Below are 19,672 nucleotides of genomic sequence, written 5' to 3'. Positions count from 1 at the left end.
TCCATTCTCCTTACATACTATGTGGGCTCAGTCATTAATTCATTCTGTTTCTATAATTAAATGTCTCCTGGGTTCCTTCACTTCTCTCTATCTCCATTGTTATGATCATTATTGCCATTACTGCCATTATTATCTCTTATCTGAGTAACCCTTACAGCCTCCCCATCCAATAGCCTTGCCACCAACCTTTCCACACTCAACATTAGTTGTCTGTAGGACTTACAAAAGTGCTTTGTAAAAAATACAACTCTTATCATACTACTCCTCTGCTTAACACTCTTCAGTGACATCCTACAGCACCCTTTATCTGTTAGTAGCAGGCCACTTATCATGTTGATTTGTATTTGCTTATTTACTCCTCTCTGTGTCTCCCACTAGTTTCTAAAACATGACAGTAAGATGTATGAATTATATTTCCAGTATTAAACACTACATCTGGCTCAATAAATCCCAGTTAAAAGAGTGATGCTTCAGGAGATGAAGGAATTTAACAAATGCCTCTTCAAATCTGGGCATATTAAAGAGGATAAAGGTGTTCCTGGGAGGATTAGAAAAAATATTCAAGGAAGCAGAGAGGAATTAAAATGGGTGGAAGCATTAGTGAATAGGAGAGCAGAAGGAAGAGGGTGGAGAGGGGACTGTAACCCCTTTTAGTCTCCCCATGAGTTACAAAGATAAGCTCTTCTCAGAATTGTAGGGAACAGAGGTGGTGATAGTAAATTCAGACCTTCTGAAGAAGAAACAGCAAGGAATGAGCCCACAAACAATTCAGAGTGTTCACATACACAATACTTGTAAGAGTAAAGACATTCTTGTATTGGCTTTATGTTAGTCCCTGATAAAGCATGTGGCTCTGTCTTGTACATAGCACAGTCATAGCTGATAGGGAGGTGTGATGCTTTTTCAGAACATGTATTTGCAATACAACAAATGGCATGCTAAGAAACTTGGGGGTAAAAGATATATAACAACTTAAATTCAATAACAACTAAGAGGGGGTTGCTGACATTAGATAAAATAATTTCAAAGTTTAGAGATGAGCAAAGTATACTCTCATGGCCAGGGTATATATCCAGAAGGTATCCTCAGTTGTGATGCAGGCCTGGACAAGAAACTTAAAACCAGGGACTCAGCTGTTGCATTTCAACTTTTCCAGTTGATCATTATAACTTTGGATAAGAAGCCAGGGCACATAAGAAGGGAGCAGCTGGTCACACAGATGGTATCAAAGTTCAGGATTTAATATTCTGGATTTCAGCTTATGACACCACCAGTGGGGGCTCCTGGAAAGTGACAATGTAGATCACAGAAAACTGGGAAAGCTTCAGGCAACACCTGACTGCAAGAGAATTATTTTGAAACTTGAGATTATGGAGTGACACTGTTCAGTGAAAACATAAACAAATAAAATTATAAACTAGATCATAGGGAAGATATCAAATATGTCAGAGAAAGATGGATAGTAGTGGAAAAGGATCCTCACAGTTGGTGGAAAAATTTGGTTTAGATGGCTATATTCTATTGTTTCATGAGATGCTAACAGATTTTTTTTTAAAGGTTAAATTAAGTGTAGGGAATCCTATATACTAGATCTGACTCTTTGAAACTATACTTAGCACATTAGCATAGTAAAGGCTCTTAGGAAACTCACAGAGAAAGCAAATTGCTTGAGTTAAACACAGTTTACCATAGTCGTTAGGCCATGTAAATACTTACGTGACATCTGTCTTATCAAACAACAACTGTGGGACATTGATGGTCCAACAGACCATTTTAGAAAACCTGGATCTATACTCTGGACCCTGAGAAAGAAGATACCTACTAAAAAGAGCTCTAGGTGACTAACTGGGCTCAAATTTAAAAAACAGAACTTACTAGCCATTTTTACACATGGGTCTCTCATGCAAAATGTACTTCAATGAGAAGCCTGCACTGAACTGCCTGCCTGTACTGTGTTTCTGTCATCTGAACTGGCCCTTTTAAAGGAGTTCCTGGAATTGTATTTCAATCAATGGGACTGAGGTGTTCCCCATCTAATCAGAGCTGCACAATTATATCTCCATTTGCTGTTACACTGACCAATCAGAGCAGCTCCATTTTGACCAATCAGGACAGTGCCTTTTGTACCAATGGAACTGTAAGGGGGATTTGGAATCCTCATTTACATGAGGATGAACCAATCAGGGACCAGGGAAGGGACTTTTGTCTATATAAGTCAGCTCTTCTCTGGCTCTGGGAGTGTACTTTCCCTTTCCATCAAAGACTAAACTGTGTTTCCCTCTCTGGAGCTGAAACTCTGGAGATGAAACACCAAAGATGTTTCAGCAGAGCAGAGCAGACCAGCATAGGGCAGAGCAGACTTGAGCAGAGTAGAGCACAATAGCAGGGCAGAACAGAGAGGTCAAGTTGGCAAGGGGTCTGGGCCCACAGCCTCCTAACAGCCATGCTGTTTTCACAGCTCTGCTGTATCACAATTGAACTGTTAGCACTGAATAAAGTTTCATTCTTCACTGCACCTCTACTTGGGGATTGCTGTTGGAGTTGAATTAACGCCAACACCAGCAACCATCAGTTGACAATGCCAATGCACAAGGTATAGCTTGTAAGAACAAATCAATAAAAAAAATTCTACACAATTAAAAGTATGGGAAATAAAATAATATGAAACAATAATAAAAGAGGTAAATATTATCTCATGGATAAACCAAGACTTTGGAGTATGGGATTTAGGCCTAGAATATAACAGTATAATGATACATTTTGGATAAAATAAACATATTCAATTTAATGATCTCAATTAGCATTTCAGAAGGTAAAGGGGAAGTTCCTAAAAATGGCAATGGAATTGTGGTGGGGAACACCTGGATAGTGAAGTGGGAGGAAAATGGAAGATGTGTAATTGTGGAAGCTAACAATTATATCTCAGAAATATATGTAATAAGTGATCTGATTTCCTGGAAAATTTTTTGATAAAATCAGAGAATATAAAAAATGTATGCCTTGCTTTGCTAATAATTTAATAAACAAAAAAGGTAGTAAGGAAAGGGATTTAGTGTTACTTTAATATGGGAAGAGTGCCTCGTCATTTAGAAACATGAGAAACTTTGGGAGAAAGCCAAGTGCTCATAAAATCCAGCCTCTCCGTAATCCTGTCAGAGAAGTTTTAGAGGAGATTTCTTGGAAGGAAGGTTGCACTAAATAATCTTTAAATCCCTTCTGATACATTAAAGACTGCCTCTAACATTCTACAGCCACACTGAAGAATTCCAGAGGTGGCCAGCATGAGCAATGAATGAGAAGCAACATTCTGTGACTTTCTGACTATGCTGTAAAGAAACAAATAGCTGTATTTTATGTGTTTATGCATTAAAATCTCACAGTAGCCCCATGAACAAGATACAATCATAATGTTACAGAAAAGATGAAATGCTTTTATATGCTTGAAGAGATTAAGTTCTCCAAAGTAACTTGGCTAGTAAGAGGGAAAAATGAAGACAGCCTAAATATAAAATTAGACTAATTAAATAAACTAGGAAAGATTATTCAATGCAGTGTTGTGACTTTTAAGCATGAAACTCTAAAATGAAAAAATAATTTAAAATAAGGTATTAAAATGCATATAGAAAATCTTACATCTAATATGATTAAAACATTTGCACAGAAAAAAGAATGTAAGAAAATACATGAATACTAATCAAATAAAACAGGATCACCCCTGAGATAGTGAACACCTTGCCGCTGGCAGAGCTGAGAACAAAGCACGATGCAGTTCAATTGGCTGAGTTGGGAAATAAAGAAGGGACTCCCAGGAAGACCCTGAAGGGCTCAAACAGTTTAGGCAGTTTGGCTAAACAAGCAATAGAGAACATAATTCAGGGCAGATATGGTAAATCTTCTATAACAAGTAGGGCTGTAATTCTTTACATGGGAAGTTGCTGAGAAAATCATAAATTGGTCATGGTTAAAAGGTCAGAAGACTCAAAATAATAAAAAAAACAATGAATTATTGAGGTGTGGCTTACTCTGGAAGTCACACATTTTCTGAGAAAAGTGGGAGGTGGAGACAAAAGTCTCTGCTATAATTTCTGCTATATGAATATTTCAATTATGTGGGTAGAAAATATAGGAAAATGTGGTAGACAAATACAAATCTTTATTTTTAAGTTATTAGAAGTGTCTAGATTAGCTTTAGGAATAAGGGACCTGGGTGAACACATGTTCAAACCATAGCAAAGGTCATTCATGTGCATACACACATCCCACAGCAGGCTAATTTTCAACGGTATGACTCTCATAACATTGTGGAGAGTTTTACAAATATCTTAAGTATGATGTTTTATAATTCAATCTTTGACTTTCCTTTTTCTGTCTCCTACTTTCCCTGTCTCCCATCCTCTCTCATGTTCTTTCTTTCTTGTCACATTTAAAAAGTGTGCATATACGTATATATGTGTATATGTATAATATATGCTTATATATGTATGTATACATGCATAAGCATATATGTCTGCACCTGCATACAAATTATATATAATTTAATATAGCTGGTTTAAACTTTTACATCTATGGCCATTATTGACAAAAAATAAAAACAAAACCCAAAAAACTAAATGCTTGGTTAACTCAGCACAAAGTACTGTGGGTATGGAACTTAGTTGCAACTGACCATCACCTCTGCACTGCACAGTGTGAAAGGGCCTGTTTTGTTTACTGCTGGAGTCCCTGTACCTGGGCAGTGTCTCCATAAATACGTGTTGAATGAATGAATGAATGAATGAGTAAGTGAATAGTGTAAATCCTATGTATTTTTCAGACAGATCTAGTCTTATCTTCCTAATAACATCTTTCTCAGAGCTTCAGTAATTGATCTTTCCAGAAATGACTACATTCCTATCTTGAACCACTACTTAACACCTGATTCTACACATTATTTTTATGCTGTTTTTTGGTTGCTGTGTTTTTCAATTTAGGGAGACATGCTCCTCAAGGACACTTATTTATGTATATACATTTATTCCCCAAAACTCTTGTTAGAGGGCACATGGAAAATCTCAATAAACATGTATTAAATTCAATGATGACCTTCTACTTTGTAATATTTCTAGACATTTTACCTATTGAATGCACTGTGTTATGATTCCAAAGTGTGGTGAAAAGAAAATATGGAATTTAGTGTCAACTGAGAAAGATTTCTAGCTCTGCCACCTCAGTGCTGGAAAAGTAACCTGAACTTTGGTCTGCTGCTTCCTTGTTTTAACATGAGGATACTAACAAGAGCAACAACAATAAGTACCCATCTATGTCAAAGGGAAGACTGTGGAATCAAATGGCATAAGGTATGTGAAAGACTTTTGCACATTGAGAAGCAAATATTAGCCTTCTATTTACCAATTTAAAATAGGAAATTGATGATAGATACTGCATATGGCTTTCTTTCCTGAGAAGAGCTATTAGGCAGAAGAGCAAGGTTATGAGGAAAAGAATCTAAAGCACAATCTGCCAAACATGTCCCAATCATAAATCACAGACCATGCTCAACACCTGCGTGCGGAGAGATTACCAGGCACCTGTCACCTACACCCTTTGGCACTGCTGCCTCAAACCCAGGAGAAAGCTTACCAGACACAAGCTGCTGTCCAGGCAACCCCACAGGAACCATGCCCAAATTATTCATGGCGGTGGCCCAGGCTGTGGGATCTGTCACGGACATGCTGAGCTGGGTTGTGTCTATTGCTATACTCCCCAAACCATCAGCGGCTGCAGGGAAACACAAACAATGGCTTAGAGTCAATAACCTGGAGTGTGTGTTTTAAAGGGAATCACGTTTCTAGAGATGTGAGGTTTCATTTACCATTTCCCCAAGCCATGAAAAAATAAAGCAAATACCATACAACAATGTTTTCTTCAGACATAAAGGGTTTCCGAATACATTCTGGGAGGAAACTTAATGACATATAGTTTATATTAACCACAGAATGCCATTAAGGAAGTACATCTGGAAAAAATTGAAGAATCATTTCCTTCTCCTAGTGAAACAACATGAGTTAAGTTCCAAGGTTGAGAGGTAAAGCAGGAATACTCTCTTGGTAAAAAAAGTCAATTGGCTTGATGGACAGAGAATAAATACATTCATCTGATTCTGAGTACAACACTGGGGCAGGCATACCTTTAACTAATGGAATCTCTAGAATAGTTGTCAAGTCATGAAACTGGTCCTGAGTGAATTTATTGTGTTACCCTGGAACAGATTTCCTCCTTTAAGAACCTTTTATAGCACTGCTTTAAGGAAATGCAGGAGTCTGACTAAAGTGACTTTTCCAAAATATTTCTTATAAGCATAGACTTTCGTCAAAACAAAATAAACAAATAAATGATATTAAAAACAAATAGCACAGAGCTAAAAAACACATACATAGATACTGCAAAATATGTCAAATTTGACTTAATGTTGTTTGATATTCACTTGTTCCAAAGCCTGATTTGTTTAAGGATCCCAGGCTCTGGGTTCAATGAAAATTTTCATGGCTGGGCAAGCATTTCCACTACAAATTCAAAATGCCTTGTGTCTTGGGCTGGCCAATGACATTTACCTGCAGCCATAATCTGAGGAAGCTGCTGGGGACACTGGGTGATGCTTTCAAGGCCACCAACATCTACTATTGAATTATGAGCATCCTGGGGGGCGGAAGCACTTTGAAGGCTGAGTTCAGGGTCCCCACGGAGATCATCAGTTTCTGCAAAAGAGGAAAGGAGTGTGGTGAAAAACCATAATAGTATACTGAGGAAACCTTCAAGGGAAAATTATTGTCTATTAAAAAACAAACAACAAAGAACAACTTCCAATAACAGGCATAACTGTCTCCTGGCTGGGTTTCAGAGCCCTCTGAGATGAGTGGGTCGACTCTCAACCCACCTAGGACCAGGGCTGGCTGAATAAACAGCAAGTTTTGGAAGCAGCGAGTGCCTTGCCTCCTACTGAAGAGACTTCACAAACTGGGCTTATCAGTCCCTGCACAGCCTCTTACACACTATACACATCAATGGAGAGGGCAGACTCAGGGCTAAGTATGATTTTTTTTAAGTTAAAAAATTAATTGATGTTGTTATTTTGGAAGACGGTCATCTATGAAATGTATTCAGAGAGGAAAAAGAAGTACAAAAAAGGGGGAAAAAGCAAGAATCTATTCACCATGAGACTGGTAAAGGACTGCACCCACATCACAATGGTCAAGAAAGGCAAAAAGCAAGGGTGGATGGGATGCTGCCCATCAAAGATCTAAAGCATGTTTGGGCAGAAAAGAAAAAACATTTGTTTTTTCAGTTCTATGGAAAGATAAATTTAACTGGCCACAATTTTCCCTAAAATTGCACAGCATATATATGTGTGTGTGTGTGTGTGTGTGTGTGTGTGTGTGTTTATGATTAGATTTTTCAAAGCACATTTCTAACAAAACCAAATAACAAATGTTAATAAAACATTAATAAAGTTGTAAAGGGCCCCTCTATAGCACACTATTGATAAAATCCTATGCCTTCTCACCACCCTTAAAAATGCAAAATAATAACATTCATACAAACGTTTTTAAGTGCACTTTCACCATTTCAAAATGTTTGATAAAACATAATGCACTTAGATGGGTGATGTGAGAAGTTTGACTTTTAAGTAGGTTTGATCTAACAATTGAATTGAAATAAGTTTTTTTATTGAGTTATAAATTTAGAATTTTTTTTAAAACCATGTTTCTGTTCATGGATCTTTTAGAGTAAGATGTTATGGTCTGTTTGTCAGTGTATCTAGTGTGAAGTTTGGCCCTTTTATGGTACTCTGTTTTTTTTTTCTTTGATTTTTAAGTGCAAGGACCAGTAACCCTTTGAATGCTGTACTGTTGAAGAACAACTTATTGCCAGTTGAGTATAAGTTAATTCAAATGGAAGCTCAGGTCTCAATATCTCAAGGATGGTTGGATAATAAGCAAATTGTCCCCACATTGCCCACAAATCCCTAGCCCTCAACTCATGAGGACTGTGAGAGAATGGAAATTTTTTTCCAATCATCTGTCAGAAAGATGGAACATCTTCATTATGTAGTAGTGGATAATTCCAACTTTGGGAGCAAACTGTATTTGAGACAAATGTTTTATACCTTGCAATTAAATTCTACTATGTGGATGAATTCAGAACTTGCTTATATATGTATATAAACTACCTTAGAGAATGGATGCCAACTGATAAAGAGATCCTTACCATATAAAATAAACTCAGTGACATAAATAGGTAGTTAACCAAAATGTCTGCCCTTTAGCTATCCACACACCAGCAATATTTCTGTAATGACACTTCAAAGCAATTTTTTTCTCACTACCTCCAACCATTTCAGAACAACAAAGCTGAGTCAGGCTAGAATGTGTCCATTCTTTGGCTCAATGACCCTGTAGTAGAGTCTTTTCAGATCATCACAAAGTAACTATTTGTCTTACTTTTTTCCCCAAATGAAGTTAGTTAACTGGCTTCCTTGTAGCTCAGGTTCTCCCCAAATGGTCAATAATCATAACTTCTTTCTGTCCAATAAGTCTGAAGTTCTGGAACACTCTTTCAGAGAATATCCTTTTACTTTGTAGGCTTTATGAATTGTGCCCAACCAGCCTTGTTTCACCTTGCCTTTTTGCTAGAGTGTTTTAGGGACAATGTTAGCTTTCCTTGGCTTTGTAGATGTCTATTCCAATGGGAGTTTTTACTTTGGTGATTATGGTCTTACAAAAGGGTAGCAAGTGTCCTGGAGGCCCATAGATTCTACCCATCTTAACATTTGTTCATGCCCATCTTAACAAATTGCTATTGTTTTATAAAAAAAGAAAGCATTGCTTCATTGGCAAGATGTAGTTTGTAAATTTGAATTTGTCCCCAAGTAGACATTGTGACTTTCCATTTATTGCACCTGTTCAATCTCCCAATCCAATGGTTTGAATGATGACTCTAAGGTAAGTTCTAACACATCTAAGGCATTTCCAATAGTCTCAAGGATACCAAGCAATTCCTTAAAAAAAATTAATATTGAGTTGATCACTCGGCTTGGAAGAAAGGTGATATTTTTAATTAATTTATATCTAGTAATTTATGAATAGTCTCAAGAGCTATTTTTGTTCTCTACTAACATCTATTGTTCCTACTGAATATCTGCCTCTTTAAATGATTCAAGATCATAATGCCTAATTTATCATTCAAATCAATTACTTTGCCTTAGTTTTCTTATTTCTAAATCATAAAAAGATTAATGTTTTTTAGAGAATCTTTATGAGTTTATTTGAGCCAAACCAATAATATATGCTCTCAAATGCTGCAGAGAATAACAGTTTTGTGACTGATTTTATTATTTTGAAATTAAGAAAGATTGGAGAAAGCAAGGCAGGGTTTGGATTACAGGACAATTAACAAGGTTATATGCTCTCTCGAGGGTCATTACCTGCTTCAAGGTGTATTAGTTAATGGTATTTCAAAGGTGTGTTAATCTAGATGCAGAAAAACAATGGACAGGGTTGGCTTAAAACCTTTCACTAAAGAAGTTACAGGCCTGGGACATAACTGTTCATCATGACCTGCCTAGTTAGGAATTAATGATCCAATCACCCTAAGAGGTTACTTTCCATAAAACCCCATTTTTTAAAATACACAGTTCCCCCTTTTGTTCACATATCAATCCAAAGGATGCACTGATGACCAGCATTTTAGTTAGATACTGTGGTTTTACAACACTAAGACTCATTTCTAGGCAGTCTCAGTATTGACATCTTTTTTTGTTGACCACTGGGGATGGGGGCAATACTGTAACTATGGGACCTGAGTTGAGGCGGACTTTTCCCCAAAAGGAAGGGCAGATAACTGGAAGGCAGTCCGGTCTTCTGGCCTTCATTGTCAATAAAACGATTTGGATCATTTCTACCCCATCAACTGTCAGGATCCAAGTTCTGCTGTGTTTGCCATCTAGTATAACAGACAGGTTGATATTCTTAACGATACTTATCTACAAACAGATAGAGTTTTTAACTCTAAAAACTAGAGTTAATAAAGCACTTGGAATATAGTAGGTGTTAATTATTATTGTTTTATTTGGATGTGTAGTGTTCCCATTAAGGTACCCTGGGATCTTTGTTTTCTGCTGGATAATTATGTAATTAATTCTAAAACAGTGAGTAACACTTGATATTTCTAAAAGTAAGTGTTGTCCTAGTTTTCTGTGCCACACCTAAATTGTAGCAAAATGTCTCTATTTTCCACAACTCCTTTGTAAAATAATATAATGTAATTTAAAAGATATATGAATTTTTCTATATAGCTTTCAAGAAATTCATGACCAATTGTGAGACTGGCTTTTAATGAGGTATGACATTTACAAACAGTCAGATATACCAAAGCCAAAGGTAAGAGTACAGCTTTTTCCAGGGTTCAACTGAAATTTAACCTGTTCTTTGTTAAGGTATGTTCAAATACAAATCCTCATACCCAATTTATAACTGTTCAATGAGACACAGTTATGCTCAGAGTTTCATGGAGCTGTATCAACAAGGCAAATAGTTTTTGAAACTCATGAAGCCAATAAAAATACTGTTTGACTTAAAAACTGGCACAGGCTTCTCCTACTCTTAATAACACAACTCTAACTCTGTTCAATGTTTATAGATCCCAAGGAGACGTGCACACACACACACACACACAGAATAATGAAATCCATCTATAACTGTCCACAAAACATAGATTCCTATTCAAAGAGGGTTAAGACAAGATTAAATATTGAAAGTTCTTTTTTAATTAAAAAATTTTCAATTAGAGTTTACATTCAATATTATTTTGTATTAGTTTCAGGTGTACTGCATAGTGTGTTAGAGAATCATATTAATTTTTTTAAAGAGTAATTTTGACATCAGTCCTTAATTCATTCCTACTTCAATAGAAAAATAATTATAGTGAAAAAAATCAGATTTATTTTGATAAAAGTTGATTCCAAAAGAAACTTATTTCATATGGCATCTGAAACTTTATTTTATAAAAATTATTTATTAGCATTATCACAGTATATACATATAATAAAAATATATTCCCATTCAAAATTCTAGTTTCTTCTTCTATCACTAAGAAAATATCTCACTGTGCTCTTCATGTAATCAGTAAGATACTCTCTTGAGCTTATGAAAATGTTCCATAGTTTAAAACAATACAGAATATTGTTAAATAGATGTTATTTATGTACTAACTCCATAATTTTTAAATAACTGTCTATGATTATTAATGGAGACAATTCTGCTTCCTGTAAATGACAAGCTATGTAATTCATACCAATTGTCCCACTGAGAAACAACTAGAAAAGTTTCATGTCTTTTGTCAGTTTTATAAAATTCTCACTATTTTCAAATACTAAAGGATCCCAAAGGATATGCTCTAATAACTGTAGGGAATTACTAAGCAGGCTTGTAAGAACAGGTCCTGTTAAGTGCTGGGCCTTTTGTTTTAATGACCTAGGAAATGAGTGAAATCTGCAAGTTTCCAGGCAGAGTGGAATTGCTCTGCAAAATGTGGTAAAAGAGGGCACTAAGGGTAAACGCTTTGATTGAAAAGAAAGAAAGGATCTTTGGTGGCCACCCGTGGAAAAGAGAACTTCACAGAACATAAATGACTAAGGCAGATTTTCAGGCGGTTTGCTGGAAAGACACTATGTAAATCTTTCCCCTGCTCCCTCCACAAACTGTCTGTGAGATCTACATTGGCTCTTAATTCTTAGATAGGAAAAATTGTTTGTCAATCATCACCTGAGGACATTTCTTCATTACTTTTTGAGGGAGAGAGAGAGAGGAAGAGGGAGAGAGAGGAAGAGAGAGAGAGAGAGACATTGATTGACTGCCTTCTCATACGTGTCCTGACTGAGGGTCAAACCTGTGACCCTTGGGTCTATAAGATGACATGCCAACAACGAAGCCACATTGGCCAGGGCAGGAACAATTTTTGGGTGGCGGGGGTATTTTAGAGGAGCCTGAAGAGGATAATGAAGAGGCAGGTGATAATGAAGATTATCTAAGGTACTATACCATAAAGCATGATAAAGTTTTCAAGTCTGTTGAATACAATCATTTGCCACATTAACAATGTTTTGGTCAATGATAGAGCACATATATGACAGTGGTGTACCGTCTAGCCCAGGTGCATAGTAGGTTATCTCACCTAGGTTTGTGTAAGTGCACTCTATGATATTCACACAATGACAAAATTGCCTGCTGGTGCATTTCTCAGGACATAGCCCTGTCATTAAGCAGCATATAACTGTATATTGGATGTTGGTTATTGATGATACAAATCTCCTGATTATGGAAATAAAAGGATTAAGGTTTTGAAGGAGAGATTTAGAATAGATTGGATTTTATGAGGATTTACATTTTATAGGTAATCTCTGATGACAGGATTATAAAGTATGACTATTAGTTACATAAAGCTAAAAAGATCCTTCTCAGTGTTGGAGAGAAAAGTTACCTTTTGGGAACGGTATGAGTGGAGGGTGGAACCAGGCAAAGATCAGTTCAGTCAGGGCTGAACAAGACAGCACTTTATCTCAGAGCAATGAAATCAAAAGGTCTTCTTTAATATCTGGCCTGTTACTCACATATTTATAAAATCAATGAACTCTTTTTGACAATGTCATGAATTAACATATGTCACAGCAGAGTACACCTGAGGACAGATGCCATTTCTCTTCTATGTAGTTTTTAGTTTGTCCTTTAAGGCAAGAAGACAGAAGATATACATACTCCCTCCTCTGTGCTCTGATAGCACTCTGTACCTTCCTCTATACTAGCATCTGTACCTTCATATTCTTATTGGGTTGTGTATGTCTATATCCCTAATAAACAACAAGCTTAGAATGATTTAGGAAACTAGTCATCTTTGCACACCCAGCTGCTAGCAAGTACAGTCTCTGGGATGTCCTCTCTCTTTCTTTCTATAAATTCATAAAGTATATTTAAAATGATATATAAATTACATATATACACATACATACATGGTTTTCAAATGAATTCAAGCATAGAAAGACAGAAGAGAAGTAAAAAAGGAAAATAAAGGGAAAGAGAAAGTAATAAAGGAACAAAGGGTCCAATCCCAAAGGTTAGAGATTTGAAAGCTAAAGAACACAAAAGGAAAAACTGCTCTTAGAAACTACAACACAGATGAATTTAAAGTGTCAAAGAAAGAGAATTTTTTTTAAAATTGTATCTTCCCAAATAAACTTTCGGTGCACTTAACAGGTCATTCTGCAAGATCTAAGACCCCATACCACCCTAGCAGCCAATGTGGGGTCATAAGTAGGTTACAGTGATGTTCTCCTTTTAGGAGATTTCCTGCTGCTGCTCTTTGAATGAACTGAAATCTGTAAATAATGACATCTCCAGGCCCATTAAGTAATGCATTAGAGTAACAAAGGCATAAATGTATAGTGCTAGAGAAGTGAAATCATTGGAAGAAAGGGAAAGTTTCAACTGGCATGTACTACAGAAGATCAAAAGCAGATCTGGCCATTTCTCACACAAAATGCCATTAAGGGTCTGTGATTACATTCTCCATTCTTCCCCTTGTCTAGAAGCCAATTTTAAACTACAAATAACTGTTCTTCTATCTTAGGAAGAAAGTGGTTACTGAATGAATGATAAGGTTTTACCCATGTCTTCAAAGAACTCAACATTGAAAAGGAGAATGGCAGAGAACAGAAACTCTCCCTCTGAAATCAAGCAATCGAACAAAATAACCAAATTTTCCAGAAGACAACTCAACCAGGACAGTAGATAAAGCCAATTATCTTTTGATACAAAGAAAAATACTATTTGCCATTACATATATAAATGCAGAGAAATGACAGAGGTCATATTATTTTATTTTCAGGAATCCTGTGCTTTTAAAAAATTACTCTTTATATTTCTAAACTGAATGTAATAATGAAAGAGAAAGTTTGAAACCTTAAGGATAATGTACTTTTTTCCATTCAAAACAGAAAAGAAAATAAGACTGGATGCTACCATGGTAATGTGTAATTTCAAAGTCTTTGTATAGACAACATTTAAAATATAGGACCTTCCACATTTAGAGTATTTAAGATTTTATGAGAAGAACTATATTATACCTTAAGACTGTTTATGAAATATGTGATGAGTCAACTCATTCCTCTCTTTAATGGATATCTATCAAACACACATATAATATGTTATCATATATTGTTTTCTACCTTCCAATATACACATATTATAGGAAAAAGTTATCATTGCTGACTCTGCTGTGAATTATTAAAGAAAGAAATCTAATCTGTAAACATAAGACTGGATTCTTTAAAGCCAGAAGAGTCTCATTTTAAGCAGAGCTTTGTCTTAGTCCCTGAGGATTCAGAACAAACACCCAGGTTCCTAGAACATCAAGGTTTGAACCTGAGAGTTCATCAATTTCAACTTCTCAGAGATACAGAAATCCCCAAAATGTGTCTGACAGGCAACTCTTTCAAAATAGCCTCACAGTTCACAAATTCTCCCTTTACCTGAGACTTATCTAAAAAGTAAGAGACATGAGCTCTGCCCTTGAATCCTATTGTACTTCTGTGGTGAAGCGCAGCCTTGGTAGTGTGTCTATCCCCTGAACAGGGGATATTGAGGTCTAATGGTCAACTGAGTAAGTCACAGACAAGTAAATAAAGACCCATCAGAGAGTTTTTGCTTCCCCTCAATCAAGTTTTTTTCTGTTTTCACTCTCTCTCTTCTCTTTACATCCCCAATCAAAGAGGAAAGAAGGTAAACAGAATGCTATGACTACATAAAAGCTTCACTTGAAATGGCAAAGCCACAGACTTCTGAGAAAGATCAGCAGAGAGACCAGAGGAAGGAGTCCACTTGAGAAAGAGGGCAATGTGTGTGGATTTTAGGCTTCAAAGACACAGCCTTTAAGAGAGGTGAATTCTGTAAACCACAGACACCACCACAAATCAAGAACAATGTTTATCCATGCATAGTGTAGAAAGGCGTATATCACATACTGGCATTTTTGGCCACACGTATACACAGAAAATGATTTCTGTAAACATTATTATCTTCTTGAGGACTTCCGGACAAGATGGAGGTGTAGGTAGACACATTTCGCCTCCTTGTGCAACCACAGACAGAATTACAAGATCTCAAAATCAATAACACTCAGAACCATCATAAAATTGAGCTGTATGGGAGTCCAACAACCAAAGATTTAAAGACACATTCATCCAGATGGGTAGGAGGGGCAGAGCCACAGACACAGGCAGACAGGCAGTGTGGTGCAAAAAGGCAACAGCAGTAGTGAAATGGATGTGAGGGATACCGTGAAGGCAAGTGATTCCAGCCCAGGCCAGAATGCACAGCCCAGGCTTCTAGCACTGGGAAGAGAGATCCTGTTACCTCTGGCTGTAAAAACCAGCAGAGGTTGGGGTGGCAGAAGAAACTGATATTTTCACCATTTAAATGGCCCGCATGGTCTTAGAACTCACCCACTCCAGGATTCACCACTGGGGCAGCAGCTTGAAGAGTTCTAGTCACACACAGGAAAGTGGGTGAAGTGACTGGAAATAGGGTCCCAGCACTGAGTGGACAGTGCTTCCACCGCCAGAAGCTAGGTGGCAGCACTGTCCCCTCCTAGAGTTCCCCTCCCCCACACAGCCACAGAGTGGTGAAAAGGGTTGTCCCACCCTATCAATTCCCTAAAGCAATACCCCACACAATTTACAGGTGCCTTTTCTGCATATGTCATGCTATTAAGACAGGGAGTAAAAGAAGCTTTATGGAATATATAGAAACAAACACAGCAAGGCTGCTAAATTGAGGAAACAAAGAAAAATTGCCCAAATGAAAGAACAGAACTAAACCCCAGAAAAAGAACTAAGGGAAACAGAGAAAGCCTGCATATCAGATGTTGAATTCAAAACACTGGTTATCGGGATGCTCAGAGAATTCCTTGAGTAAAGAAAAAATTGAAGAAATGAAGGCCACATAAAGAGAAATAAAGAATAATCCACAGGAAAACAACAGAGAAGGCAAGAGAGTTGGGACTGAAACCAATGATTTGGAACATAAGAGATAAACATTCAACCAGGAAAAAAAGAAGAAACACGAATTCAAAAAAATGAAGGGAGCCTTAGGAACCTTAGGGACTTCTCCAAACATGTCAACATCTGAATCATAGGGGTGCCAGAAGGAGAAGAGGAACAGCAAGGAATTGAAAACTTATTTGAAAAATAATGAAAGAAAACTTCCTTAATTTGGCAAAGGAAATAGACATACAAGTTCAGAAAACACAGACAGTCTCAAACAAGTTGGACCCAAAGAGGGACACATCAAGACATATCATAATTAAAATGCCAAAGGTTAAAAATAAAGACAGAATCTTAAAAGCAGCAAGAGAAAAGGAGAGAGTTGCCTACAAAGGAGTACTCATAAGACTATCAGCTGATTTCTCAAAAGAAACTTTTCAGGCAAGAACGGACTGGCAGGAAGTATTCAAAGTCATGGAAAGGAAGGACCTACAATCTAGATCACTCCATCGAGCAAAGCTATCATTTAGAATGGAAGGACAGATAAAGTGCTTCTCAGACAAGGTAAAGTTAAAGGAGTTCATCACCCCCCCAAGCCATTATTACATGAAATGTTAAAGGGACTTATTTGAGAAAAAGAAGACTATCAAAACCATGAACATTTAAAAGGCAAGAAATTCACAACTATCAACAACTGAATCTAAAAACAAAAACAAAACTAAGCAAACAACCAGAAAATGAACAGAATCATAGATATGGAGATCATTTGAAAGGTTATCAGCTTCAAAGGGGAAGAGGAAGAATGAGGAAATGGGGCAGGAATTAAGAAGCATAATTAATAGGAACAAAATAGATGGGGGAAAATTAAGAACAGCATAGGAAATGGAGAAGCCAAAGAACTTACATGCATGACCCATGGACATGAACTAAGGGAGGGGACTGCTGGAAGGAAAGGGGGTACCAGGCAGAGGAGGACAAAAGGGGAAAAACTGGGACAACTCTAATAGCATAATCAATGAAATATACTTAAAAACTTTATTATCTTCTTATATAAGGAAAACCAGACAATACATAATTCTCTAATTTTTGCTGTTTTGTACTTTTTTTAAAATTAAGTACTCATTTTACACCTTGACCCAACCATGGAAAACACATTAAGCTACAAAGTGGAACATTTTAATTGTCGTGGGTGAGTAACTGACCCTGAAATAGCTGCAAACTGTGGTAAATGAATTATCTATTTTCCACAAAGCCCTGATTAGAGCTCTTTAGGCTGTGGAAATCTACCTGCAATAAAACCCAGTCCAACCATGTCCAGCCTGAGCCAGTTGCTCATCCTGTTTAACATTTCTCCTAGTAGGGTCACGAAAAACAGGTTAGTTACTCTTTAAACTAATGTGCTCTTAATGATGCCATTGCGACATGATGAATAAAGATTTAGCTCTGTGGTCAAGATTGCCCTAGGATTTACAGACTTAGCAGGACACCCCACCTTCCAGTGAGTTGCCATGGGCTAGAGACCTTGTTTTCTCTTTCTCTAAATGGTCACCTACAGCTCTTGTTTATGCTCTGTAACCAGTGGGCAGGACAGTGAGGGCCTTGGACTCTGGGATGGCCCTTTTTACTCCATGGAATTCATAGATGGTGTAGTTACCTCATGCAGGTGGGCTACTCAGGGGAGAGGTTGTGCAGCGCAAGTGTCTGATGCAAATGCATATGCAGTGTGATATCCAATTGGAAAGGTCTTCTTCATTGGCAGAAAGCATTCTGAGAAAATGGGTCACACTTCTGATGCCACTGGCTGTGTTCAGCAAGATTAAATGGAGGTGCTCAGATAAGAGGAAGGCCTCTGGAACCCAAAGTTTGCTGAGCCTGGAGGTAAAAGAGGGGTACAGCAAGGTGGTTCTAGTCTCCAAGGACATTTGTGATTCAGAAGCTAATAGGAAGATTGCTCTGGTTCTTTTTTGGTGAAGGTCTTTATGTTCTAGCTGCTTTTGGAGGTCAGGGATTATCATCAGAAATAAGATTGGCCTGAACAGAGATTCCAGTGAGGCTTTAATAACACAGAAAACCTCCATGGAGGCTGCTGTTCCACAAAGGGGGGGGGAATAAATGCTGATGGGAAGGTTCCAGCACTGAAAAAAGGTTGAAGGTCTCTGTAAACATTGCAGCTATAGCTATAACCCCTTCTCTACTCTTTTCTGTTTTGGTTACAGATTTCCCTAAAAAGGTGAAAATGTGCTGCTCTCTACCCTATCTTCTCCCATGTTAACTCATTCTTCCCATTAGCAGGAGATAATATTTGCCTCTTAGGAATGTCATATAGAGATACTTCCCTACAAGGGAATGATATTTGGAGGACTAAGCTCCTTAGATAGTATCTTTCTCTACTCCAATCTTCCAGGTCAAGGACCATCTGCACCTGAGAAAGTGGTCTATTTTTCTAACTGTGTTTGGATCACCAATTAGTCCCAGAAAGCTCAAGGTCTATAATAATGTTGGAGAACTGAAAATATTATGTCAACTTGCAATGAAACATGAATTATCAAAACACATATTTAATGAAATACCTATAAAGTTTGTATCATAACTTCTCTGATTATCAAACTTAATATTCACATAGATATCATTATCATTGAAAATCATTTGTGAGTGGGGCTTTTTCATTTTGTAAAAAAACAATTCCTGAACAATTTTGGACCAATCAGAGCTGTTTTTAAATGAAAGGAGTAACTTATAGCCAAATAATTTCAAAAGCAAAATTATAAAAATCTTGTCCAAATGTCCTTTAAACAAAATTAAGCAGATGTCAGATGTGAATGCAATGCCATGTTCCATATGGTGTGGGGCAAGGCCTCCAAAAGTAAAGCTGCTGCTGCCTGGAGCCCACTGAGGTTTTGAATGGCTGTTCTGAGGCACTGGCTGCGTCTTTCCTGCCAACCACTTGTCAGGGAAGCAAATCTCTATTTCCCCCTAAAATTCGCCAAACTCAGTTCAGCATAAAGTGCCATTCCCAGCTTTTATTCACAGATTACTTACAGATTATCAGGGAAGGTGGTGGAGCAGGCAGAAACTGTCCCTGAAGAACATAGATATGAAAGAAAAACATCTGACCCATGGCTCTGAATGCAAATTCATGTTACCTTAGTGTAATCATACCTATTTATGGTTTTGTTATTTATAAAAATTATGATGAATGTGCTTTGAGGGAGTTACAGCACAGTGTTATTGCTACTACGGCTTATTATTTTCACAGCTAGATGGCTTAAACTTGCCCAAGCAAATATTTTAAAAGAATTCACACTAGCAACTTCCAGCCAATATGGAGGTGGAGGTAGGTATACTGTGCCTCCTCACACAGCCAAAAGGACAACAACAAATTTAAAAACAAAAACCAACCAGAACTGATAGAAAATTGAACTGTATGGAAGTCTGACAACCAAGAAGTTAAAGAAGAAACATTCACCCAGACTTATAGGAGGGGCAGACACTGCCACCTGGAGTGAAGAAGACTGGAGGCAAGGTGGTAGCTGGCAGACTAGGCAAGGTGGTGGCTAGTGTAGTGAGCAGCCACACATTTGTGTGCAGATAAATTGGGAGGAC

At 37.3% G+C, this 19,672-nt stretch overlaps 1 protein-coding gene across 4 annotated transcripts in view; it reads right to left on the bottom strand.

Annotated features, from left to right (window-relative positions):
- Positions 1-19,672, bottom strand: part of ENOX1 (ecto-NOX disulfide-thiol exchanger 1) — a 628,394-nt gene that overhangs the window by 228,641 nt on the left and 380,081 nt on the right. For all 4 annotated transcript variants that reach the window (XM_045839070.1, XM_045839074.1, XM_045839072.1 and 1 more), the window contains 2 exons: positions 6,591-6,734; positions 5,620-5,757 (listed from right to left, as the gene is read on the bottom strand). In XM_045839070.1, the coding sequence (XP_045695026.1) occupies positions 5,620-5,757; positions 6,591-6,734 (282 nt within the window). The remainder of the gene's footprint in view (positions 1-5,619; positions 5,758-6,590; positions 6,735-19,672) is intronic.

This window comes from Phyllostomus hastatus, unplaced genomic scaffold (genome assembly GCF_019186645.2).
Source record: "Phyllostomus hastatus isolate PE091 unplaced genomic scaffold, TTU_PhHast_1.1 phas_contig_29, whole genome shotgun sequence".
Taxonomy (NCBI): Eukaryota; Metazoa; Chordata; class Mammalia; order Chiroptera; family Phyllostomidae; genus Phyllostomus; species Phyllostomus hastatus.
Note: the sequence above shows the minus strand (reverse complement) of the source record. Positions and strands in the feature narration are given on the sequence as shown.